A 27,923-nucleotide genomic window follows, 5' to 3' on the forward strand; every position below is an offset into this window, starting at 1 on the left:
TAAGAGGATTTGCAGGACAGCATAGAAGCCAGAATGCTCTCTGGAGACCTAAAACACCTGAAGCTCCCTCACCCTGAAATGGGGTTATGACTTCAGGGACAAAGCCTTATGGGAGAGAAATGAGAGACTCCAGTATGGAGTTGCCCACTGTGTAGGCAAATTCATGTTTAGAGTCCCTGTAAGGTCCTAAAGGGGTGGTACCCTTCATGGGGCCAGATCACATTCACAGTACTTATTCTGAAGCACCCATGTGATGTCATTGGCTAATTCACATCAAGATGCTCATGATGACACTAATTGCTACACTATTGATTGTTTTCTTATTGGTGATTATTGTCTAGCTTCTATTAGAATCACTGATGGGAGCAGATGATTCTGGCCATGGCCAAGTGGATGACTTCTCACCATGACCCTGCCTTTCTTTGAACATTTTTCCTTGTTTAAGTCCAGCACTGTGTATCCTTGTGCAATCACATTTACTTATTCACAAAGCTCTACTATGATCTAGTTATAGTTATATGTGACTGTAACCCTCTAATGCATTCCTCACAGTATAAAACCTACCTCTAGTTCTCAATACTTCCCTCTAAAAAGTATCCACAAAAAGCAGTTTCCTCAAGACTTCTCTAAAAATACACACCTTTCTGTCCCATTGATAAGGAATGCATTAAATTCAAGTTTGACCTAATTTAATGCATTTTCCTCTTGTTTTCATTCATCATTTTCCTGCCTAATGCTCTGGCCATTTTATTATGTCCATCCAGGAAGGGCAGATAAGCAAACACAAATTATATTAAATCTAATATGTTTCATTGACACACATGGTACATAGAAATGTACTAAACCTTACCGTAGCAATATAGACATTTGTCTGTAAGATTTTAAAATTTATTTACCTTTAAACTTATCATAAAGTAAACATAAAGTTCATTATTGAAACTGTAACCTTAAATAGGTGAGGTTATCAAATACATTTAAATTGTCCTACTGTTACCACCATCTATCTACAGAACTCTCTGCATCTGAAACTTAGCCTATTCAAGAATAACTCCTCATTCTCCTCTCAGCCTGCTCCAAGAAAACACCATTTATTTTCTCTTTATATCCATGTGTGGGGGTGTGCATGTGTGTGTGAGATAGTGTGTGTGTTTGTTTGTGAGTATGTGAGTGTCTTTGTGAGTGTGTGTGCATTTGAATGTGAGTGTCTGTGTGTGTGTGTGTGTGTGTGTGTGTGTGTGTGTGTGTGTGTATGTGTGTGTGTGTGTGTGAATGTGGGTGAGTGTTTGAAGGTGTTTGTGTATGTGAGTGTCTGTGTATGTAAATGTGTATGTGTCCATGTATGTGCACTTATGTGTGAGAGTGCATGTGTGTGTGAGTGTGTATTGTCTGTACATGAGTTTGCACATGTGAGTGCTTACAAACATGCATGCAGAGACCAGAAAAAAGTCAGGTGTCTTTATCAGCCCCCACCCTGCTCTTCAGAGAGAAGTTTTCTAATTGAACTTGAAGCCTTCTGTGCCAGCTACACTGGCTGGCCAGTGAGCTCACAGGATCCATCTGTCTCTGCCTCTTAGCCATGGGGTTATAGTCACTCTCAGCTTTTCTGTGTGTATTTGGGATTTATATTCATTTCCTCTTGCTTTCATAACCAGTGCTTTTGCCCACTAACCATCACCTCATTCTACTTTCTTTTTCTTTAAATTTGACTACTTTGAGTCCATATCAATTGAAGTAAATAATATTTGAGGGAAGAATACATATTTGTTTTACTCTGTCAAATAAAAATAGGTTAGTATGGTTGCAAAGTATAGTAAGGGTGGAGAGATGTGCCAGTGATTAGTAGGGATGGATAGATGTCTCAGTGAATAGTAGGGACAGAGAGATGTCTCAATGGATATTTGGCATGGGGAGATGTCTAAGCAGATATAGGAGAAGAGAGATGTCTTTGTGGATACTAGGTATGGAGAGATGTCTCTGTGGGGAGTGGGAATGGAGAGATGTCTCTGTGGGTAGTAGTGGTAAAGAGATGTCTCAATGGATAGCAGGGATGGAGAGATGTCTCTGGATATTAGGGGTAGAGAGATCTCAGTGGATAGTAGAGATGGAGAGATGTCTCAGTGGATAGTAGGGGTGGAGGGATGCTTCTAAGTTCAATTCCCAGAACCCAGATGGTGGCTCACAACCATGTAAAATGAGACAATTCTCTCTTCTGGTGTGCAGACATACATGGAGACAGAGAACTCATGTATATAAAAAATACATAAATAAATCTCTTAAAATGCAGAAAATATATTAGAATGTTGTAAGTACAAAATGATCTATATTATTATGACAATTTTACACACGTATGTAATGTCTCACTTGTGCTTTGTGATTAGCTTATTTTGTAATGCCTTAAAGTTTTATCCATTAGAATTTCCTTCCTTCTAAAGTATGCTATACCTACATACTGCATTTTATTTACCCACATATGGAGGGCCTTGTGCTTTTGACCATGGAGAATAAATTACTGTGAACATGGATGTATAAATGTCTTTCCATGGTCATTTTTGCAGGATTTTAGTGTATACACAAAGCATTCACTAGGTTCTATCACATTGTATAAGATCCTACCTTGGGATTTCAGACATTATGGTTCATCTTCATTGTCAATTTGACTGCTTTTGGACTTGCCTAAGGTGAACACTTCTGGTGTCACTTTGGGGGAATGTCTTGAGAAGTCTGACTGAGGTGGGGAGACCTATTAAATTTGAGTGTCAACCAGTCATGGATTATGGCCCTGTACTTAATAAAAAGATGGAAAGGAAGAAGTCAGCTGATGATCAGTATCCTTCCTAACTAAGGATGCGATGGTATCAGCGACCTCACACTCCAACCAACATGCCATCTCCAAAATAAAGGAATGTAGGGCCTCAACCATGAGCCAGAATAAGCAATTCTTTCTTTAAATTGTCCATTTTAGGCATTTTGTCATAGAAACAAGAAAAGTAACTGATACAGGAGGTTGGCACCAGGAGTAAGGCTGCTGTTTGTATTTGTTTTGTTTTGTTTTGTTTTGTTTTTGACAAATCTGATTGCATGGTTCATAGGTCTTTGGAACTGGTTTGGAGGAGAAATGTGAAAAAGTTTAAAACTGTGATCTGGAAAAGCCCTAGAATTCTATAAACAAAACTTAGTGAATACTTCCTTAGAGGACCAGAACTGCAAGAAAATGTAGAGAGTGGATGCCAGGACTCACGAGATTTCAGAGGAGACTATGGACTTTATTGAGAAGTGTGCTAGAAAACATTTTATATTATATTCAGACAGGAAATCCCTCTGCATTCTACCTGTGTCCCAAAATTGTTAATGGAGCTAAATTCAAAAGTAATAGACTAAATTGTTTGGCAGAAAAAATTTCAATACAGAATAGCATGCAGTCTGTGGAATGGTTACTACTCATTACTCTTATCCAGGTCCATAGTAAAAGAGAGCAGAAAGGGGAGTGGAAAGACATAAAAATATACATTTGTATCTGGAAGGGGTATGGAAAAATCAAAGATGTAGGAGTGTGTTTGGAGAAACATCTGTAATTATTAAAGATGTTGTGTCTTGAGGGTAAAATTTCACCCACCGAAGGCTCTAACTTTTAAAAATGCAAATTCACTTGAAAGTGAAGAGCCTAAGATAAGACTGACACCAAAGTGTTCTACAATGCAGAATAATATCCTTGGAAATGTTCTACCAGATTCAGACACTAAGGCAAACAGAAGCCACTAAAGCAATAGTAAAATAAAACAGATTACATTTGAGCTGGCAGAAAAAAATGTCAACATCACCTACATGATACTCATTTTAAAACAAGGCAAAATACAAGAATTAAGCGTCCTTGGGACTTGTACCAATGTTCTCAAAACGCCCTTCAAGCCATGTAATGTATGATAAGGGTTGGCTTTCTGAAAGCAGGATCTGAAATGCCACTGTGTGGTGATAGAGAAGTATAAGTTACAGTAGAAACACCAACATACTGGAGAATCTAGGATATTAGACAGCTGAAGAAATCTACAGACACATACTAGAATCAACCCAAGATTGTGCTGTGTGAGACATAGTTAGTAGACATGGAAAAGTGGGGATACCCAAGACTATTGGAGCCCAGATGATATCACCAAAAGCTCCAGATACTGGGCATGGGACCTCAGGATTTGGTATTTACCCTGATGGGTTTTGGTCTTGCTTTGGTCTAATCTTTTATTGCTATTCCACATTCTTTTTTATTAATTGAAATGTTTATTCCATGCCATAATATAGATTGGAAGTGTGGAACTTGCTTTTTTGTTTGTTATTACAGAGGCTCACACAATTAAGATGAGATGTTGTATGCTGGCCTTATAACCAGTTACAGAAACTGTTAAAAACTGCAAAGACTTTTGAGGGAAAGGATTTTGTACTATGAGATGACTATGATATTATAAGCCTATGGTTGTGGGAGGAGGCAGAATAGTATGATTTAAAGAGGTGTGTTTGGGTATCAAGTTAACAAGGGTTATGGTGGGTAATAATTTTTGTCAACTTGATTAGTTTCAGAATCTTCTAGGAGGTACAGCTCTGGATATGTCTTTGAGAGAATTTCCAAAAAGTTTAACTGAGCAGGGAAGGTCTGCCTTGAAAATGAATAGTACCGTTCAGCAAGCTGAAGGCCCAGAGTAAGTGAAAAAGTAAAAAGAGGAAGCCAGATGAATACCTGCATTTATCTTTCTCTGCTTCCTGGCTAAAATTGCAATGTGACTAGCTGCCTCACACACTCTCGACCATACCTTTTGTACCATGATGGAATATATCCCCTCAAACCATGAGTTAAAATAAACCATCATTAACTTACTTTCATAGGTAATTCATCACTATTACAGAAAAACCTACATATAGTTCTAAATTTATAAAAACTTCAAATTCCACAGTTGCCTACTGGTTTATTCTTTCTGTTCCTTCTGCTACTGATTTTTAATTCCCTTTCACTTTCTTCTAGACCAGTAATATCTGGCAGAAATATCATATATGTCATATGGGGACACTTTAATGATTAGTAGCTTTATCCCCCCAAATTTTAAAGGCTTAATTAATTTAATAGCATACTTTTTTGAATCTGGACACTATTATATTCCCATTATAGACTATAATCAAGACAGATATATCAGGTACCCTAAACATGTTTACTCTAGTAAAATAATATAGACCCTATGATGAGACAGTTAAGATCTGTAATGTGCCAAGACAACACAGTTATAGTTGATGAGAAAATATTTTATATTGCTTTGGGTTTCTAGTTGAAATTAAAATTAGTATAAACTTTGCTTCTAAGCCTCACTAGTCCTGCGTCATGTTCTCAGTTGCCACATGTATCTATTCATTTACTGTAATGCATTATTTGGCTTCAGATGCTTTCTAGGACATTGGTACAAGTCTTTAAGACCCCTTACATACATTTTTCATGATTTTAAAACAAGCACCCTGGGGGTGACAGTGACAATTTCTGTTGCCAGCACAAGATGTAGTCTATTTCTCCTTACCATAGCTGTAGTGGCTTCTGTGTTCATTAATAGATGGAACTGAGAAAAAGATTTCCCTGGAAATTCTTCTGGACAGTGCTGCTCTACACTGCTCTCTCTGTGGAGCCACAGACCTGGATCTTGGTCACCATCATGGCCCCTTTACCTAAAACGTAGAAGATGTTTGAATGAATTTACTCGGGAAATACTTACTCAAAGTTCACTGCTTGTCTTGCTGAGTAACCCAAGGAAATAGTTTCCTTGGCCAAAGATATCTTTCCACACAGTGGATTCTTACAAAGTCTATTTGCTTGGTTTCCAAGTACTTTCAGGCTCATCAAGTACATAAGCAAGTGTCTGTGTCAATTATAAGGCTCAGAACATGGCCCTGTGAGTTTCCTAAGGAAAGGCATTCCTAAGACTGCTGAGGTGGGATTACAAAGACAGATAGAGTGACACCCAAAGACAGAGCAGCATACATGAGGAGGGTAGCAGTTCCTTACCCAGAGGTACTTTAGGAGGTCTAAGATATTTTCTAAAACCTGCTCCAGGGCCATAAATCCTACAATGTAAACTGTGTTAATTTAAATGAAGACATCCAATATCAGGTTGGGAATGTTTTTCATTTATTCATTCACTTATTGTAGACCCATCAATAAAATATTTATTAAATACAAATACAAATCAAGGGCAAACACCAAAGTTTCATATGGTGTGAAAAGAATTTTTGAAAAACATTTAATGTGTATGATTTGATTGAATTATTTAGAGAAAGTGAAGGGCTGAATGGTACTTTCTGAAATTTCCCCTCCTATCCATGGTTGATATCGTTTGCCTGAGGGTGAGTCTGCTTGCCTGGAGAGTTGCTATGATCTTTTCAGCACAATACAAACATCTGTACTTCACAGATCAGTCTTTACTGTACTTGTTGACCTGTGGTATCCTCCTATTAAGATTATGAATGTTGGGGCAGCAGAGATTAAAATTAAAAAGCACAGTCTGTTTTTGCAGAAGAGCTGAGTTAGGTCCCCAATACTGTATGTAACTCCACTCCAGGAGCATCTGGTGCCTCTGCCCCCCAAGATACCTAGACTCAGCAGCACACACCCACATGGAGACACACATGCATGCATATAATAGAAAATAATAAAAGTGGGGCAGGACAGATGGGTCAGCTATTAGAGCACTTGCTTCTCTTGTAAAACCAGGGTTTCCCACACAGCACCCACATGAAAGCTCACAACATATATAATCAGTTCAGGGGATTTGACGTCTGTTTGTGGCTTCTATGAGCATTTCATGCACATAGTACACAGATATATATGCAGGCGAAACACTTTTACACATAAAACAGAAAGAAATAAACCTCAAATAATTAAAAGAATGTTTTTTTAAGTTTTAAATAATATGTACATAAATGCAAGGAACAAAAGGTATTATCTGCACACAGAAGTCCTCTGGAACCAGCCTACATGCTTCTGAAAATGGGAGACCAGAGTCTGAAGTGAATTGGGCATGATCTCAGGGATGGGAAGAGATTACAACATCACCTATCACAGAATTCTTCATTGAAATGCTCTTAGCTTCATTCAAGCACATTGATACGGAAGCCTCTGAATTTGAGGAAATAGCAGGTTCTCTTTGCAAAGAATGTTGAGATTTTGTATTCATTGCAAAATGACCCTATTAAGCATCTCTATGCCTTTTCCAGTGCCATAGTCAGTCAAGCCTTCTCCACAGCAGAACAGTGATAGGTATTGTCTTTAAGAGAAACAGCTGCACATAGACTTCCCAGGAATTACACAGGCATTTGTAAGCTATCAAGTGATACCAAAGTGTCCTTAGTAGACATGTTTGCACACTCTGTGCTGTCTAATTTTAAATATGCTTCATATCTAAAACTATGTAAGTCATATTGAACCCATATGTAACCGTGTCTTGTTGTTTTTTCAAAATACTAATTAAATGACATCATTAAAATTCATTATAATGATTTAGCCATAAAATAATTATGAGGTTCAACATATGCAGAGGATAAAAGGGTCTAATTATAAAATTGATAAAAATACTTCCAGCTACTGAACATGGGAAGAAGTCCTCATCTGCTTTGTTTAGCTAACCCAGTGCAAAAGTATAGAATAATTTTAAGGTAAATTAGAAACCTTTTCCTAAAATTCAACTTACTTTTCAAGCACTTATCTAGAAAACAAGAAATGAAATTGCTTCCTTTGTGTGAGGAAACAAGTCAAAAGAAAGCAAACTAATTTATTTTTTTTAATTCTTAGCAGAAATCTTAAATAACACATTCCTAATCTATGTGAACAAAATTCTGGCTTCAGTGTAAGATACCACTAACATCCTGTTCTTGGTTTTTAAATTATGATTGCAATACTTGATTTTCACCAAATGGCTCAGGAAGCACTTTACAGACTTGCTTTGCAAAAAGTTTTATTGGTAGGGGACTTTTGGGTGATTATAAAAGTTAAACAAATGCTAAATGAGCCAGGAAGATAGACTTGGTTATCTTACACTTTAAAATAACGAACAATGGTTGGTTGCAGAAATGTGTGCCACAAAGAGAAGCCTCAGCAAGCTTGCACATTTTTTAAATCATGTTTTTCTTTGAAAGCCTCTGCATTGTGTTATTTTAAACACTGAAAGATCTGTCACAGGATAAGTCAGAAATCAAATGAAATTTAAAGTTGTCACTCCTGAGAAAATGTCAAAGGAAGAGCTTTACTCTGCCTGTAAAGATTTGCATATAAGATGACAGATGATAGGAAGCATGTTCATATTTACCGGTGGAAATGGAAATGCCAAGGCCAAGATGTGACTAATTTAGAATTTGTAAAAACCATTTAACTTCAGAATTTATACAAGAACACGGTGTAATGACGTAAGTGATACTATATCAGTTTTCTTTGATGATCAGTCCATGTGGAAGGCAAAGAATGAGTATGCTTGTAAATGCCTACGTGATCTTGAGCAGGGGGATGGAGGGACCAAAACTAATGTTCAGCTCAGAGTTTTCAAATCTATAAAGTCACAGCAGCTATTAAGCAACTCGTTCTTCTCTTCCAGCCCAGAAGTTCTGGAGATCTGCCACATGCAACATTGTAAATAGAGTTAACAATACTGTATTGTACAGTGAAGTACTGTTCAAGGGTAGATTCCACATTCAGTGTTCTTAACACAAAAAAATAGAACAAAAACTGAATCTGAATGCCCACATTTTATCCATCAGGTTAGCTGCTTTCCAGTACATTGTAAAGAAGTGAGCAGATGTCTCTTGAGTTTATTAAACATTTGGGACATACTAGGCCCACATAGCAGGCATGGGAGCATTGGCACCATTCTCTCCATCTGAAGTGGTGTGATGACATTACAGAATGAGGCTTTATGGTTTTCTAGAAGTTTCACATATTTGAAAATATTCTTAATAAGGAATACAGAAAACAGAAGATCCAAAGAACCACTGTAAATTCCAGAAAAAAGAACCACTGTAAATTCCATTGTAAACCCCACTACTGATGGAAACACGAGAGGCTCAAACCAGTATTCATAGAGATGCGCTAAACTGTGTAAACTCTGTCTAATTTGAAGCAACTTTCCTCAGTGGCCTCCCGTTCTCAGCTTGTCATTATCTAGTTGAGAATGACAAAAATTGAATTTGGTGGTTATACACAGGGCACCATGTTAGCTAATACTCTGTGGGGAGGAGGCATCTGAAATGATTCCTGACAGGTCTGAAGGAGCTAACCATGAGATGTTTGAGAGAAGAGGCAACAGCAAGTTCAAAGGCCCTCAGGCAGGACAGGCTTGACTGACAAAGGGAAAAGTGTGGTGACAGTGTGGGGAACAGGCAAATGCATGGGCAGCATGAAGCTTATGTAAATGTTCAGGTTTTATGCTATCTTCAATGGCAAATCACCAGAGAATTTTTTGCAAGGAAATGGGGTGGTTTTTCTTCTTAAGCTCTCAGACTTAGAAGAGATTTTCAGAAAAGGAAGCAGGAAGAAGGTAGCATTTAGAAAGATGTTGAAGTAAGCCATTAGAAAAACAAATGAAATGGTCCCAACCAAAGGGAGTTCAGTAGAAATAATGTATCAAAGTTAAACAGAGTTTTGGAGTAGCAATGAATCAGACCAGGGACCAATTAAAGGGGAATCACAAAGATTTGTACAAGCCACAGGCAGTATCACTATTAGCTGAGCTGCAATGAGGACCAACATTGTAGGGGAAGGCTGGGAGTGAGCCTAGGAGGGGCTTTCTATTTGCATAGCTTAAATTTGAAATAGCCACTACCTAACAAGCAAAGATGCATCTTCAATATTACTGAAACCATCTAGGCCTGTGGTTCTCAATCTTCCTAACATTGTGACCCTTTATTATAGCTCCTCATGTTGTGGTGACCCCCAACCACAAAATTATTTTCACTGCTACTTCATAGCTGTAATTTTGCTACTGCTATGAGTCATACTGTGAGTATCTGATATGAATCCCTGTGAATGGGGTCATGAGCCCTGGTTGAGAAGTGCTGATCATCTGGACAAAGAGCAATGGTGGTAAGAACCATAGAAGGACCATGGGATGGAAGAAGTGGCTGAATCAGAAAATTATTTGAAGAATAATAACCAGACACTTGTCATGTGAGGCAATCCGAGAGTAACTTATGATGTCCAGTGAGTGACTGACGCACTCTTCAAGAGGAAACACTGAGACCTGTGCTTGTTTGCAAGAGGCAAGGGCCACTTTGTACTGGAGACAGTAAGGAGATTTGGAAGTGACCAGTACTAACCTCCCCTCATCAAAGCCTATGAATTGAATAGTTATCCTACAACATGTAGTACGAAAACAAGACTATTTCAGATCCAAAGAAAAGGCCTGGTATGGATTGTGCTAATTGCAAAGCAATGGTGAAAATGAAAAACAAACCAAACAAGCAAGACTGCATAGCTCAAAAACCCTCCTAAATCAAGTACATTTTTTTAACTTGGTACAGTAACTTCCCAGCCAGTCTATACAGAGACAGCATTAGACATGAAGGCACATTTCACACCCAAGTCACTCAAAGAAGATAAAGGACTCAGAACTGAAACTTTGCTCTGGAGCATACGGTGCACCATGTGGCAAAAAGATCAGATCCCTATATATCCCAGTAAATGTGGGTTGCATTATTAGCCAGTCAGAAGCAGCAGAGGACAAGGTGACAAGCCAGAAGCTTCAGAAGCAAGCCACTGCAATGGACTGACACTCATGTGCTGTGCTGATTTAAGAAGCCTGCTGCTTGCAACTCTGAAGTCCCTGTCATGCAGCCTCCTTGAAACTATAGAAGCTCCCATGTCTAGGAGGAATTCCTGGGATTATTTGGTGCTAATTTTTCATTTAACAAATGAACTAGATATAGCCCCAAGAGGTTCACTTATTAAAGGTCAGGCAACTGCTTTCAGGCAAAGTCTGTGATAATACTGGAAGCATGCTTGCTGCCCCTGTTACTATGTATGAAGCCCTTTTCAAAAGAGAGAAAGCTAATTTCACGTCTGCCCTTTAGATGCCACAAAGTTCTGTCTGTTCCTAGAGGGAGTCAAGAGCAAAGGTTAGGAGGACGGACTGTACTCTGAAACAGGATAGATTATCGGAATAGAATCCTTGTTGAGCCCCTTAGGGTCATCTGACCTTAGCTGTACTCAGCTTGTTCACCTTATATGTGATATGGAGACAGAGTTTCCTCCTGGAGTTGCTGTGAAATAAAAGTGACCTGACATCCACCAAGAGAAACTAATGTCTAGGTCTCTGGGTTATGGGAGTATCACAGTCGAGTTTAGCAATAGGTGTTTGTTTTATATAACCTATGTTTTAGTGTTTAACATGGAAAGTTTAATAACAAACCCATATATGCATTGTTCATTAGAACAAAACAAATATTGGCTTTGCGAGTGACAGAAGAAAGAAATGAAGGAATATAGGGAAATAGTCAGGAGGGAAGGAAGGAGGGGGGGCAGAGAAGATGATGAAGGGAGGGAGCAGAGAGGGCAGGAGAGGCTCGTGTTGAAATCTTGTTCATCATCTGTTTCATATTCTGAATGTGAAAACAGAGCAGGTGTTTCCAGGGTTGGCCCTTTTGTGGTCTGTGAATTGCACAGTCTGTACTGCATCAGAATACAGAGAGGATGGTGAGTCTCTGTGTAGTAAGCAGGCAAGTCCCTGTCAGAGTTTCTTGTGGCTTTTGTGGCTAAACTGTTCCCAGTGTTCTGGAAGTCTTCGTGGAGCTGTCACTAGGATGCCCAGCTGATGCAGAAAAAGTGCTTTCCCCATGACAACGTAGGGGTGTAGACAATTGACACATACGGATTTACGAAACTGAAACTGCAATTGGCCAGGTGAGGTAGGGATAAATGGACAGGTCCCTTTGTGACATAGGCAGGTCAATGGCATCTCTAGCCGCCATAAGGACACAGGCAATACTCACCTGGCAAAGTTAAGGAATAAGTGAGTTTGTAAAGGCAAAGGGCTTGGCCTGCCATACAACTCACCTCTGTGCTGTCACTGGTCTCCCCGACATGCAATAATTCCTGTGGTTTAGAGGACCACCTCTGAGCACTCAGAGATGAAACAAACCATCAAGGATGCCTGTTCAAGAAAGACTAGAACTTCCACAGGGAGAAGGAAGGGGCCAGGCATTTCAGGCTTGGGATAGAGGGAAGTGTAGCCTGGGGATTTCTAGACTTGGTATGGGAGTGTTCTGAGACACATAAGTAAGCAGAGAGCCTATTTTAGCTGAGTGCAGAGTTTAACTAGCTCCTGTCACAGTGGGAAGTGAATCCCGGTTCTCCAAAGGGGATTAACGCAGGTAAAAGAATTTCTTAAGTTAACTAATTTGATAAACCAGGGTGAAAATGGATTGATGATGGGAGTTTGGGGGCAGAAGCAACAGGTCTGCCTTTTCCTTTAAGGTCTTGGCAGGAATGCTGGTGGTGAAAGTAATGTTTTAAAAGAAACAGAGTAAGCCTTAGATACAGAGAGAAAGGATCGAAAGTGGGAAGGCTAGAAGAAAGTGTGGTAAAGAGGTACTTGGATTGGCCAGAGAAACACGCCTAAAAGGCAGGAAGAGCTGTCTGAATAGTTAAACACACTTGTGCGAGCCCAGAAGGAACCACTGTGGAGCTGTGGAAAGGATTACAAATTTCATTTGCGTTTATCTGCATTGATCCACCAATAAGCCAACCTCGTGGAATCTTGAATTTGGAGAAGTGAAGAGAGAAGTGAAGAAGTTCAAGAGAGGTTAAAGCCATCAACACACACACACACACACACACACACACACACACACACACACACACACACACACTTATACTCTCACACATACACATGCACAGGAACTCATGCACACACATACATGTACACACTCACACATGCTTATTCACAATTGCACACTCATGCACACACTCAAGCACACATACACATACATATCCAGAATTAAATCTAACATAGTTAAGAGTTAAAGAACTGAGAAAGAGACATTTTATTTATTTTGTCATATAGGGAGTGGCAAACAACTACAAGTTGGGGGTCAGAAGACAATTTTTAGGAGTCCGTTCTCACCTTCTACCATGTGGCACTGGAGATCAAACTCAAGTATTCAGGATTGGTGGCAATCACCTTTACCCAGTAAGTCACCTGGCAGAGGCAACAGTGCAATTTCTATTTGATGATGTGTCAAGAGTGAGGCCAGCTAGCATGGCAGCCGGAAAGTCCCTTGTACCTATGAGCAACCATCAGCATCACATGGGGTCAGGGTTAGGAAAGCACTATGGAAAACAGTGATAGATATGGCAAAATATGGAAAGTTGTGACTGGCTGACCTTGAGAACTGTTTAACTTAAATTACAAGGCAAAGGCATACATGAAGACATTTTGTAGATGGAAGGATTGGGAGACCTATGGGGCAGCTGACAGTCAGTCCGAACCAGGGACTTAGGTGTCCTGGCCTTTGCAGTGCTGTTCTTTTTGAAGCTGCCTCTTGGACTTGCCCCACCCTTGGCCTCCATAATGGCATGTCCTCCCAGAGCCTGATACAGAGTATGTGCTGTATCCTCTCGTGGGGAGCCTGTCATAACCACTCCCTTTGCTGGCAGAGTGGCACACGGGAGCACTGCCTTTTACAACAATGTATGGCTTTCTTAGGGATGCACTAAATGCATGCTTGTCACAAACACTGCTCATGAGCCCCACCCTACTTCATTCAGTTGAATCTGAACTTCCTTTTGACTGATTGACTAATTCTGCCATCTCGACAAAACAGACAGAACTGTTTGCTCGTATGACCTGCACCTTTTCACTCTCATGACACAATAGATCTTTCTTTTATAATCACTGTCTAAAGTCACTACTGAAGCAGGATACCACTTTCTGCCAATCTCACCCACCTGTACAGCCACAGTACTGCAATAATTGTGTCTGCAGATAACAGAAACCTAAACAGCTGGCTTTCAAAGTGCAGAAAAGTAATAGCCCTGGGTATAAATATTTTGGACCACTGAACAGAATCCCATGAAAGGACAGCCATTTGTGATCTTAAAATTTTCATAAAATCCTTATGAACTCATAGAAGTCTCAGTATGCCCCTAGGTTTCTTCTGACAAGAAATACCTTGGAAAATGCCAAAGAAAGAAATAGAGGAAGGGTTCAACTCAATCAGAAATGACTCACGCTTAACAAGAAAACAAGGTCTCTTCTAGGGCATTTCAGAGCAGCTGCTGTTAACTTTCCCTTTCAAAGTTCCTCAAACTGGGCCTTAAACAGACTTATCCAGAGAAAGGCTAGAGAGAGATAAGCTGTGGGATCCAGAGGATCAGGAGGAAGAGTTTGGTGGTATGTCTACACTGGCTTTGCTGTTTGCCTGGATAGACATCCTTAAGCTCCACCTGTCCTTGACTCCCTGATGGCACCATTGGGCCAGCAGGTTCTTCTGTGATTTTTTTTTTTTTGCCTGTTTGCTAGTTAGGGATCATGCCCTTTTAGGGTTTCTCAATTTCAGGACTACAAAAACCGGTTTTTTGTGCAATATCATCAAGCAAAATGTTTTGCTGAAAAACCTCTTTGTGTTGAATCAGTGAAGTATGAAGTCTAGAAATACCTAGGTTAACTCAAAAAAAAAAAAAATACATGGGCTCTTTTGAAAATTCCTAAGATAATCTCAGCCATTTGGAGCTCCCTGCTCTCTGTTGCTCTGGTCTCCTGCTAACCACTCTTCATTTTCCTGTCTGCTCTCTAAGCTGTGGCAAGTGCACTCAAGCCAAACAGTTGCCTCCATCCGGAGGAACAATGGGATAAAGAGAGAGAACATTACAATGCATCAATTTACTAGATTCACCCTAGTTTTACAATCTTAAGACAAAAATAACCACACTCAATGTCTACCCCTTCTCCCTACATTTTTATTTTTAGCTTTAGTTTGTTGAAGCAATACACACTTAAAATATCAAATACAACATTTCTTTGCACTCACCTCCTCTTTGGAGATTTACCTAATTAAATCCCTGCTTGCCCAGCACAAGAGTGGGCCTACAGCCAACTGTGGAGCCCTAGCTGTCCCTGATGAACTGTTAGCAACTTGATAGTCTCTGGGGAAGGGGCAATCATCTTCTTTTCTTGTATTCTAAACAGTGAGCACGCCAGGCTCCACCAGGTCCTAGCTCTGGGGCTGTGGCTCCACAGACAGTCCTGGTGACAAGAAGTATGTCCAAAACAAAACAAAAAGGCATGAGTGAGGGAAGGAGACCCATGGAGAGAAGGTTCTAGCTGAATATACTATCTACCTGTAAAAGAAAAATGCCAAAGAGCAAATCTAATCAATAAAAGGAAAGCTAAGAAACAGAACATCTGGCTCCCTTCACTGTGTGTACATACAAGCTGCACTCAACATCAGGACCCTCCAAGCCACCTGCAAATTTGGGCCTTGCCTGTGCTGTTATGGGTGGGCCAAGAGTAAGTTCATTCCCAACCCTTCTGTATTAATTGTCCTTGTCCATCTAATAATACAGTTACAAATCATGAAAACCATGGCAGGCTGACATGCAAGTGTATAAAAGATAGTTGTTGCTTCTATGACTATGTTTCAAAGAGATTTATCAAGTTGGATTGCCAATAGCTATAGATGTCATGAAGAGAGTGGTAAATTATTAGTGAAGAGAAAAGGGAAATCTAAAATAATTGTGATTTTAAGTTCTCTGCTCACTTCAGAGGAACTGAATCTGGGGATTGCGGGGGACGACCTGAGGTCTGGACGGTTTATGAAAGTGCAGGTCTGAAAACTCAAGCTTTACTCCCTGTGGTATTCTTGTGAAATTTCTTTGATGTAAAGCATGGGACCACAGAAATCACTGGACAGCATGCCTGCTATTTGGAACAATAAGTCCCTGTAGGCTGTTACTGTTCCTATTATTGATCAAATAATTGTGTATGCAGCAATTTAAAAGAGCAGGAGGGAAGTTTTATCAAGATCATATCAGTATTTCAAAAGATGTGTCAGGATACATTTTTAAATCTGGCAACTAAACACTGGACAACAAAGGACCTACACATCACTGGTGTGACACTTTTGCTTATTGTGCAGCTAAACATCCATAAGTAAGAGTTAATAATCACATTTTTAAATGATTTGGCTAGAGAAGCAAAAGTTGGCACAGTATTCAGGAAAAGACTTTGGGAATTAGCACCTGAAAAAATGGCTCAGTGCCTGGAATTACATGCTGCTGATCCTCTGAGTTCAGGTCCCAGCACCCATGTTCGGTGGTTCACAACCACGTGTGGCGCTAGCTCCAGAATGCCCGATGCCCCTGGCCTTCATGACTCAAGTGCAGACACACAGAGACACATAATTTAAAGGGTTTTATATGGTACCTTGAGACGGCAGCTTTGGAAACCCACACATAATCTGCTCCAGCTTGGACAGATGGCTGCTTGGCCTTGGGAGGCTGTCTAACCTGTTCCTGTCCTTGTCTCCTCTCCTGGGGGTGAGAGATGAGGACTAATCACTTCATTAATGGATCATGTGGTCAGGGAATTACTCTGAATTCTTCCAAGAGAAAAAACATTTGTTTCTCTTACCTAAGAATGAGCTCTTTGTGCCTCATCAAGATATTTGAGCTTCGTTAAGCTCTCTGGTCCTCCAGATAAAGATGGGGGAAGTTATAGTTATTTTAAATGATTTTCCATCATAACAATGGAAATATTCACTCACTGTGGCCTTTACAGTTTCAGCTGGTGCAGCTTGCTATAAATGAAAACAAAGCAGAATGATTCAGATTAAAGGATGTGGACAACAGAGAAAAATCCTGTTTTGATATATTGTGCTGGTCACCAGCTAAATCTTAATACCATATTCAGTTGCAAGCACAGTATAAAAACATGCATTCAACAGGAGGTGTACCATAGAAATACACCCATAATATTTAGTAAATGATCATTTAGCTAATAAGTCATGTGTATTGACTGTGTTCACTGTCTCTTTGGTTAAGAGAGATTGCTGCTCTATCAAAGGGCCAGAATCTGAACACAAGCACCCATGTCTGTGACTCCAGCTTCAAGAAATCTGATGCCCCCTCCTGGTCTACATGGGCACCTGCAGGCAAGCACACACACACACACACACACACACACACACACACACACACACAGTAAGGATGATTTAGAAGTTATAGGTGAACAAACACTTTGAAGAGTCCTACTATGATTAAGGAATGAGAGCAAACATTTTTCCATTGAGGACAGTTTGTAAAACTTTTCTGCCTTTTTACAGATCTTCACAGATACGTATCTGTCAAGATTTTTAATTTAATCCACCTCCAAAATGTTTGACTCTAAACTAGATTGAGGCAAATTATAAGGAGGAGTAAACCTGGATCATCCAGGCATTTAGCAAGTTCACTGTACAATGTAGGGGAGGCACATTATCTAATATGGTTCTGTCTGTGGTGTGTGAGGAAACAATCTAGGCCAGGGAAGAGAATCAAGTCCCTGGGTGTCCTAATGTTAGGTTTCCAGAATCACAAACACACACACACACACACACACACACACACACACACACACACACACACAGCAGTTAGACTTGTACTGTGCCATTCTGCCCAGCCATTGAGGAAGTGGAGGGAAGCAAATGTCATGTCCACATCCTTAAGAACATGGTGTGATCATTATAGGCCAGATAGCTTCAGAACAACACTTATTGAGAACAATCCATTGTGCAATCAGGATATGAACTACCAGAGGATCATTGAGTATCTCCTTTTCTGCAATAATTTAGCTCCTTTCCATCACTGAGTGATGGTTCACATAAATGATGATACTATCCTGGAGGAATGAGTGGAGAAAGACATGATAGTCACAATAGTGCTCTCGAGACCAGATGAAGGAAGTATGACCTTCATCCCACTGCTGTTACACAGATGAGTAGGTAAAGTCGAGTTACAATGACACTAAAGTAGGTTGGAGCAGCAGGTTTACATATCAGGTTCCCACCTGTGGGGATCAGCTGTACTGAAGGGCTATGCCTTATTGATGAGCTGTATAAATGACTTATAAATACCTTCATCCAAAATGCAGAAATTGCTAAGTCAGTGGAACTGCTGATACCTTACACTAGGATGATAAAACAGTGCAACTCAGAAAGCCCCTGGATGTATTTTAAATCATCCTAAAGCCAGAAATGCACCCCACTAACACACTATAACCTGGTGTATCTTAACACAAATGAAATTTGGTGAAAGACTGATTAAAAAGATAAGAGCAGAAAGGATTTGTGGTCTCAATTAGGGTAGGAAAAATGCATTATTACATATGAGTCTTACTGGCAGCAGCTTATTTAAATAGAGCAGAGCAGAGAAGGGACTTAATATTCCTAGCACAGCTTAAGGACCTGTTCATATTTGAATCAACATATTTTGAGGAAAACTTTTTAAGCATTCAGAGGGCAAAATTTTTATATTTATATGTCAAATATATAGTGCAAAGACAGAATAGGATATATTTTAAATATAATTAGTATTATATAAAATATTTGTACTGCACAGAAAATATTATAATACAGTATTTATAACATACTCATGAGGTATTTAGAAAGCATTAGAATTCCATAAGGATAACAAAAAAGTGCTAGAGCTATGACGGCTGGTAACAGATTTGCTGTCTTCATGGGCAGAAGGCTCTCCTGTCCCTTAGATGATTGAACCCATCCCACTGATGATTGAACATGCAACTATGCTCCATTTGAGCAATTCCATGTGGCAGAAGAGGACTTTCTTGTTAGGATGAAAAGAACTTTCTTGAAGTTGTCTTTGTAGAACACACTCGCATTGGCTCTGGATGAAGTCAATGACCATGAGTTGTTTCCCTTGGAACACTTATCTTTTCCCCTGGATATCAGTGCATTCTCTCCTCCTGTCTTTGCAAGCTAAGGTATCTGATATTGAACCTCAGACCCTCAGTACTAGATAAACCTGGAATCGGTTCAGGTGGGCAAAAGACATCCACGGGGCAGCTTGGAGGCTCACGGTCTGACCTGCCTGAAGACATGCACATCACTAAGGAAAGGAAAACATCACTAAGGAAAAAGCAAACAAACAAAACAAAAGACATAGAATCCTTTTTGTGTTGGCCCACGACTCCTGGGCATGGAGCCTACCTTAGAATGTGGTTGATAAAGTGGCTTTAAGTGGAAAACACAACCATAGGTAAATGTGCAGGTAGATTATGGAGTAAAATGCTAACTGGAGGGAAATCCTCATCCCTGCAGGGGCCATTTACAGACCCCACTTCCCAGCTTCCTCCCTGACAAGGGGTGATAAACAAAGACATGTCTGTGTGTGGCATAGTTTGAAAGTAATGCCAGATTGCCTAAGAAACACCTACGCTGTCACTTCTTCGGGGGATGACATGCTTTGTTTCCCCTGTTACAAGTCAAATATCAGTCTTGGACTCATCTTCTTGTGGAAAGTTGTATAAATGCCTTTGAATGTGGTGCTGACATAGAAATGTCCTTCTGTTATTTGGCAGACTGGTGGCCAGTACAGTCCTTGCAGCATGTGTCCAGGATGGGTGAGTAACAGCCCCCTCTAGCCTCTAGTAGTTCAATAGAGCCAGCAGCACACCTGCAGACTTCACCGTGTGCCTGTCTGGTGACACTGAGCATCGGAAACCACAGCCCAGGTGCCACTGTTACATGAAGTGTGGGGGGTAGGGGCAGCAGACCAGGAACCAAATCCAAAAGGAGTTACCAAGGGAACCAGAGGTTTTGCAAATGTCTTTCCAACATAAGAATAAGTTGTATTTGTCATACTTGAAAAAAATACTATTTTTATTTTTATATTAAACTATATACTACTACTCTGAGACATTGAACTATAATTTTTAAGTTTTCAAAATGCCTTCTTCTGTGACTCCAGTAAAACCTTATCAGTTCAGATATTGCTACTACACATCATTTGGTCAAGTCTGAAATTTTATTTGGATGGTCTGTATGGAACGGATTGGGTGAGCACAAGAAGAGATGGCTTGTAACTCATGCGAAAATCCTTTCACGGATCAGGCATATCATGCTGTTTAGGCAAAAGGATCCAGCTACAAAGTATGGATCCATGTCATTAAGTAAATATGTCCTTAGACTTTATTGGCTGATCATAGTACTGAAAGTAATGAAGTTGCATTGCTTTCAATAAATCTTGACTCTCATAATTCACACTTCCCTCCCTTTGCTTCAGCTTCAAGCCTATTATTTTAGTCATCTGAAATTTACTGTTGTAGGATGTGTGAACAAACGCTCTCTTTCTTTCTAAGATAGACTCTGCTAGGTATCCTAGCTGGCTCAGAACACACTATATAGCTCCAAAAGACCTCATGCTCATAGACGAATTCCTGCACAGGCCCCTCTGTGCTGAGATCTCAAGCATGAGCCACCATGCCTCAGGAGCAACTTTTACAGAAAAGGATCAAGTCCTATTTTAAAAAAATTAACAAGTATAAATCTTATTTTTGATGCCTTTCCACACTATTGATCTTATTCAGGATAAGATGTTATATTTACTTATATAAGAAAAATTATATGCTCTTGCCAATTTTGATGATACCATAGAGCAAGCAATTTTTTTTTAAATCTAAAGCTCAATATTTTTGACAAGGCAAGAAAAACAAATACCAAGAAAATACTAAAGATTAAGAAATAAGACTATTATTCCTTGAGACCTGTTGAAAACTCAGAGCAGGGATTATATTACCACTTGTCCTCTTATTCATTCAATGAACAGAAAGTCATGGACCACGACTGTTGCATAAGGGATTTGGTGATAAATAAAATTCTCTGTGTTCATTGTGTGGGCAGATTATAAGCTGAGAGACTGACAGAACTTTCTCATGTGGTGAGTGATGTGTTACCCAATATACGAAATACTGAGCAATATAGCAAATACCCATTTGATGTGATTAGAAGAGGTGGGGAATATTCCTAGAGCTCTGACATTTGAGTGGGAGGGATCAACTGGCGATGAATAGAATTTGGAAAGGAATGAAAATGGGAGCCCTCCCAGCAGTACAAGCAGGACAGGGAAATAGCAAAGTACACAGATGATTCCAGAAGTAGGTGTCTCTGCCAAGGAGATGTGGCTTGGAAGGATGTGTGCACGGGGACGATATACACAGAAAGACATGAGTGAGGTAGAAAGTGTTCAAAACAACCAGAGTGCAGGCAGAATTGAGGGCTGCCTGGGGAGAACTGAGTGTAAAATGTAGGAATAAAGAACATAGGCACCCAGAGATAACGAAGAGAACCTTTAGACACACATAACGGAAGCAGCTTTTTCCTGAAATGAGAGCAAGGAAGAATTAGAAGAAGATATGTTTGGTGGTAGATATAAGGAAATCTGATATGCCCAGTCGTTTGTGTCTGAGAGATTTGCTCTTACTATGATCTCATGGAGGCAAGCACTGGACATCGTGTAGAAGAACAAGTATTTGGAAAACAATTTAGCTACCCATGTACCATGTAACATGGGCAGGTAGGTCAGTGTGTGTAAAATGGAGACAAAGACAACAGCAGAATCATAGTCTTGGGGGATTTGTAATTGTGTGGAAACTTTGCATAAATTAAAATGTTATACCAAGAAGCAACTGGACATAGTCCCCAGAGGGTTACAGCATGGCCTACCTATGCATTTTTAATAAAGCAGGAGAAAGAATGTGTTCCTGAGGTCATAGAAGATTAGGACCCACACAGAAGAAGGTTTGTTGGAGATGGGAACTGGCCCATTATTATCCTCTGTAAATATGAGCTTGTTTCTGAAGAGCTGGGGTACCTTACCATGGAGAATAAAAGCAAGAGAATATGTATAACTTTTCATAAGTAGCAAGAGTAGCTGGTTCTAAAAAATGGCTTTGCAAGATGACATCCCTGGATTCTGGAGGAACTAAAATCCATGGTTTCATCATCTGGGCTTTATGTACTGAGTGGCTAAGCACCAGCGCTGCTGAAGGCACGGTTATGGCAGCCCAGATAGAGCAAGGAGGGCCTAGGCCCTCCCCCAAACGATATGACAGACTTTGAAGGTCCCTTGTGGAGGGCCTCACTATCCCTGGGGAGGAGTTGGGGGATGGGTTTTGGGGAGGTTGGTGGGGAACATGGGAGGAAGGGAGGGCAAGAGAATGGGGGGATGGATATGTAAATATGAGTAGTAATTAAAGAATTTAAATTAAAAAAAAAGAAATGCTAGTCAGTGCAGGACCCAGAAATGTGATGGCCTTACACTCAAGGCTTCGAACTTCACCCCCAACCCTAGCTTAAACAAAAAGTGTTTTTTCCCTTCAGAATCATAGCCTGAGACCCCCAAGGTTCATGTCAGTATTGCAGAAATGTGTCGGTTAGCTAAAGATCATTGTCAGCTATCCCCAGGGTCGTATATTCTCACCAGTGGACAGTGGCCTATGACAGCCCTCTGACTACTAATTCTCTCTACCTAGCCTTGACCCACAACCCCTACCTTAGTCTCACCTTCCACTTGATGCTCAGTTCTTCCCAGGCAGAAGAGTCAACAAGGCCATTCTCCTTTTATTCCTGAATAACAAAAGTAAAGCAAGAGCCATGTGAAAGGAAGTCAGACTGCATGCTACTGAGCCTCACTGAATACCAGTTTTAAGTCTCAGTCTAGAATTTCCTGGTTGTAATAGACAGGATAATGTCTTCCCACCTGTGGACACAGGTTATTTCACCAGCCACTACGAGAAAAGCCTATGTCCTCTTCAAGTACTTAGTGAGCCTTGGGGACCCAAGAGAGAGCTGCCAAGATCTATCATGACAGTTGCTAAACTTTCCTCAGAGGGAGATTTAAATTGCAAGAGCTCTCACTCTCAATTTGCCAAATGGCAGTAATAAAGAAAATATAGGCTAAATTTTGCACATTATTGACTCCCGTTTTAATTAATGCAAGACATATCCCTCATGTGGGAACATGGTTGACTCACTCAGCAAGTGATTATTCATTACTGATGACTGCAAGGTGCTAGTGACTACTCAAGACTTTAGAGAATAATGAATACAAGGGTCTTCCATGAACGATACAGAAACATTAGGACAGCCTGCCAATTCAGAATGAAACCCTGGGTTTCCGTGAGAGGACAACTCCAGAGACTAATTAGGAGTCCAGGAAGCCAGAGCATCATGCTCTTTCTACTTAGTCCTAAAGCTAATTCCTCTCTCTTCTGGCCCTAGATGAATTGCATGACATTCACCTCCAAGCTCCTTGCCTTCTTTCTGTACATTATTTTCCACCAGTTGTTCTGACTGCCCCCCCCAGTCTCTAACTTGCACCAAGACACCTGAGTATTCTCTCCCACCTAGGAGAACCCCCTTAGGATGTGAGAGAGGATGCCTGCAAAAGTGCAAACATGCCTGTGTTCCCCAATGTGGAAAGCATCCTGAGATGCTTCTTCTAACATGGTTTTAGACAGGGTACCCATATTTTACCCATATTCTCCATATTTTAAAAACTACACTTCTGTCCTTTCTTAGATGTGTGTTAAGTGCCTGGCAATTTACCCCAGTGTCTTCTGCAACTACCATTTCATTCTTGCCTGGCTTGTCAGCATCTTCATTCTGTATCTGTCAAAGAAATCAACCACTTCCTTCCACAGCCAACACCTATTCATTCTATGTCCTTAACAATTCTGCCTTCTATTTCTGCCTTAATCTGGGCTTTAATTTCTAGGTTCTTTGTATATTTCTTCTATACTTTCATTCCTATCCTTTATATATCTTGCAGATTTTTGCTCAGTTTTGGTATATTTCTTTATTTATTCTTCCCCACACAATTGGAAAGAAATTCAGTGAGGGGTAAACTCAAAATTAATACTGTGTGGTAGTGCTTCATTTACCTGTTTTTCTTATTTATCTTTCAAGATCCTCTGCTAGGTGGTCAAACAATGGCCAATGAGGGTCATTCTTTAGGTTGTTCTGTTTTTGAGACAGAATCTCTAAGCCCAGGCTGACCTCAGAATCGATATATAGCCAAGAATGGCCTTTATGGCTGATGCGACCTCTTGCCCCACAGAAGGCCTGGCATTATAGGTAGGTGCACACTGTTAGACCCGCTGCTGGAGACTGAACCCAGGATCTTGAAGATGCTGCGTGTAGCACTGAGCCACATCCCCAGTTCTGTATTCCACAGAATTTCAGATCTTGATAAGATGTACAAGACAGAGTCTAAAGCTTGGGTTTTCTGGTCCCATACTTACAGGGGAGACAGGAATTACTGAGCTAGAAATGTTCCTTGGGGTTTCACAAAGAAAACCTTCCAGCTAGTTAAAGGACCCCTATAAACATGTAATACCTTTGTACATATTGACAGTAGATTCCACTCTTGAAATGGAAGGTTGCTTTGAATGAAAGTTGTTGGAGTGAATATTATTTGCAAGCCATCGACTTCTGTGGGTACCTTCCCAGGGTCTACCTTATTGGGCTTGCACCCTATAGCTTTGCATTCATTAGGTGCTTTCTTTGTTCAGATCTTTTTATTTATTTGAATTAGAAACAAGATTGTTTTACATGACAATCCCAGTTCCCTTCTCCCTCCTGTGCTCCCCTACCACCACCACCCCAACTAAAACCCTACCTATCACATAGCCTTTTGCTCGCTCATTAGGCGCTTTCTTGATCCTTCCTGGGCATAGTTCCTGCAAGGGACTTGTTTTCTGTATTCAGTGCCCTTATGGTTGTTGTGTTCAAAGACAGTGAAGCCCATCTGGCAATAGCAAAGACTGTGGGTTCCTGAGCTTACGTGAAAATTAACCCTTATAGATCTTATAAGAACTGATTAAATTGATAACCCATTTTTAAAACATGCAGCATAAACCTTAAGATTCATAGCCTGTTGATCTCAAAGGGGACTGGATTATGTATGCTGCAAGGATTCAAGTTCTTTTCCTGCCTTCCCTACTGCCTTGCAACTGTGGGAATTCAACAAGCTTCTGAATTCCCACAGATGGATGCAGGCATTCCCACGCCCATAGTAAACTCTGCAGTCTCAATTCCTGGGTATAGAAAGCGATTGTACAGTGTTATTCTTGTGTGGAAATATTAACAAAGAAAAGTTTGGCACCCCATAGTTAATTTGGCTGTTCTCCTTAATATCTTCCTGGTGTCTGAATCACAGGAACATATTATACCAATACGCTCATCTGCAAGTGTTTTTTCTCCTTCTCCTTGAGGTTAGAAGGATTCTGGAGGGTCAATGTTCCCTGTATTTATCTCTTGCATTCAAATGATCTGTCATTTCCATTTCGATGACACCCAAAAGTCCATTCTCCCCCTCTCATTAAAGTGCCCTATAAGAGTAATTCAACAGCAGAGATAGAATTCTTCTCAAAGTGTAACTGCTCCCCTTACTGGTCTGAAGTGGCAATGACATACATCTTTAAAAATTTAATCTTTATTCAGTCCAAGACGGTTTTTGTTGGTGGTGGTGATTGTTATTCATTCGCTTGTTTGTGGATTTTTATTGTTATTGTTGTTCATATTGTTTTCTGTTTTTATTTTTGTGTATTTGATGTTCATAATTAGTGTACCTTAGTTTAATGAAACAAGGTATAGTAATTTTGCCAACATTCTTTGAAAACTAAGAAGGCAAAAACTTATGAAAAACTGTAAAAGAATTTTACAATATTCTTATGCCTATAAAATAGGAAAACATTCTAAATAGTGTTTAGTGATAACATTTTTGTTTACATAATAGCATATCTTAATTTGTATACAACAAAATATCCAAATCGCTATCTGGTGTTCCCTCTAATGGCATTTGTTGAAATTTGTCTAGACCTCTGTAATTGCCAGCAAAAGTAAGGTGTGAATCTTACACTCCAGATTTTTCTCATTCCCTTTGCAATCAGCCCCAGCCCCTACCCTCACCCTGTACTCCTGAGCATCCTTTCTTGCCTACATTTTTGAGACAGTTTTGCTATTCATCCTAGGCTGTCCTTGAACTCCCAATCCTTCTGCCTCAGCTAATGAAGTGATCAGATTACAGACATGAGCCACCATACTCAGACAACTGTTCTCTTATTTCTAGACCTCCAGTTTATTTTGGCCTCCTTTTGGACTTACTGTAAATGAAACCATGCACACACTTAGGGCATTTTTTTCACATAGCATAATATTTTCAAATGACTACACGTATCAGTAGTTTGTTTCTCTTCTGTATAATGTTCCATGGTTTGATAACAAGCTGTCTAGAAATTGCCTTGATCTTGTCATTTGGGCAGTTTGTAACATGGGACTACTTTGATAGTGAAGACCATGTGTCAATATTCCTGGTGAAGTCTCTTTGTGGACATGGTTTCACTCCTAAGAATAAACAGGGAACAGTACAGCTAGACAAGGGGGTTAAGGGTCAGCTGTACAATAGACCACCTGAAAACTCCCCAGTAGTATTGAAGCTTCCAGGCATCCCAGTGCACACCAGGAATGGACAGGAGATGGTGGTGCCGCCTGTAGTTTTAGTTTGCACCTCTCTGCTGGTGATGTTGCTTGCCACGTGTGCTTATTATCTACTATTTGTGTATCTTTTCTAGTGTAATGTCTATACAAGGGATTTTTCTCACATTTCTTGAAAATTAAAAGCTAGGGTGCTGGGAGAGGTAAGTAAGCAGTTAAAAATGATCTCTGCTCATCCAGAGGACCTGAGTTCAGTACCCAGCATCCAAATGAGACAGCTCACAAGCACCTATAATTCCAGCTCCAGAGCATCCAACAGTCTCTTCTGGTCTCCACAGGAACCCACAGTTATATACACAAATACACAAATATACACATAAATTTAAAAGTCAAGTAAATCTTTTTTTAGAGAAAAGAAAAATAAATTACTTATTATTTATTATATCATATTATATTCTTACTGTAATTCCATGGTCAGATGTATATTTTTGAGTGATTTCAGTTTATGGCCTATTAAATTGTTCTTTGATGACCAGAAATGAAGATTTTTATAGGAACAATGAATTTTCATTTTTATGGTTAATGCTTTTCAATGTCCAAAGACATGTCTGGGATGGGCATGCATCTAAGTGGTAGAGTGCTTATCCAGCATTTTAGAGGATATATATTTGATTCCAGGCACAGCAAAAAGAAAAATGTATAATAAAAGAATCTTTATCAGGGCTGAGGTGACAGCTCTGCAAGCATGCGGACCTGAGTGTAACATCCAGCACTCACAGTAAAAAGCTGGGTGTAGTGACAAGGGCTTGTAATCTAAGTTTTGCAGAGGCAGAGGCAGCTGAATCCTAGGACTCACTGGGCAGTCAGCATAGTTTGCTCTGTGAGCTGCAGGTCCCAGTGAGAGACTCTGTCTCAACAAACAAGGTGGAGGACTCCTGGGAATCAACACTCCAGCTTGACCTCTGGCCTCCACATGTATGTGTACACACCATACACATGTACTCTCACACACAGGAACATGCAAAAACAAAAAAACTAAGATGAAAGAAATCTTCTACCCAAGGTTATGAAGCTATTCTATTGCTTAAGACATAGTGATGGTGACTACTAAAATCAGGGATAAAATTATGATCAATTTCAGGCAGGTAAAGAGGCATGCTGATGCCTGAAACAAAGAACAAAGAAGTATCCTTTCAGAAACAAGCAATCACTCTTAATTTGCAAATCCCATCCTAAGCTGTGGTACTTCTCATAAGAAATGAAAGGAAGTCATAGAAATCCAGATGTTCTAAGAAGTGTTAGGCTTGACACATTAGGAAAGGTCAGTGTCATGTTGGAATGTCCTATGTAGGATAATGACTTTAGATAATGATCTCCATATCATGAGGAATTTTACAGCATTGTGCACTGTCCTTGAGCAGCACCTG

At 40.0% G+C, this 27,923-nt stretch overlaps 1 protein-coding gene across 2 annotated transcripts in view; it reads left to right on the forward strand.

The window, feature by feature from the left end:
• The window catches only part of Chst9 (carbohydrate sulfotransferase 9), a 226,838-nt gene that overhangs the window by 98,494 nt on the left and 100,421 nt on the right, over nucleotides 1-27,923 (forward strand). The window contains exon 3 of one of the 2 annotated variants that reach the window (XM_035439065.1): nucleotides 19,581-19,622. The exons of the other annotated variant lie outside the window; for it this stretch is intronic. Coding sequence (XP_035294956.1) covers nucleotides 19,581-19,622 — 42 coding nt within the window. The remainder of the gene's footprint in view (nucleotides 1-19,580; nucleotides 19,623-27,923) is intronic. 2 annotated transcript variants of the gene reach the window in all.

The sequence above is a fragment of the Cricetulus griseus genome, chromosome 2, assembly GCF_003668045.3.
Source record: "Cricetulus griseus strain 17A/GY chromosome 2, alternate assembly CriGri-PICRH-1.0, whole genome shotgun sequence".
Classification (NCBI taxonomy): Eukaryota; Metazoa; Chordata; class Mammalia; order Rodentia; family Cricetidae; genus Cricetulus; species Cricetulus griseus.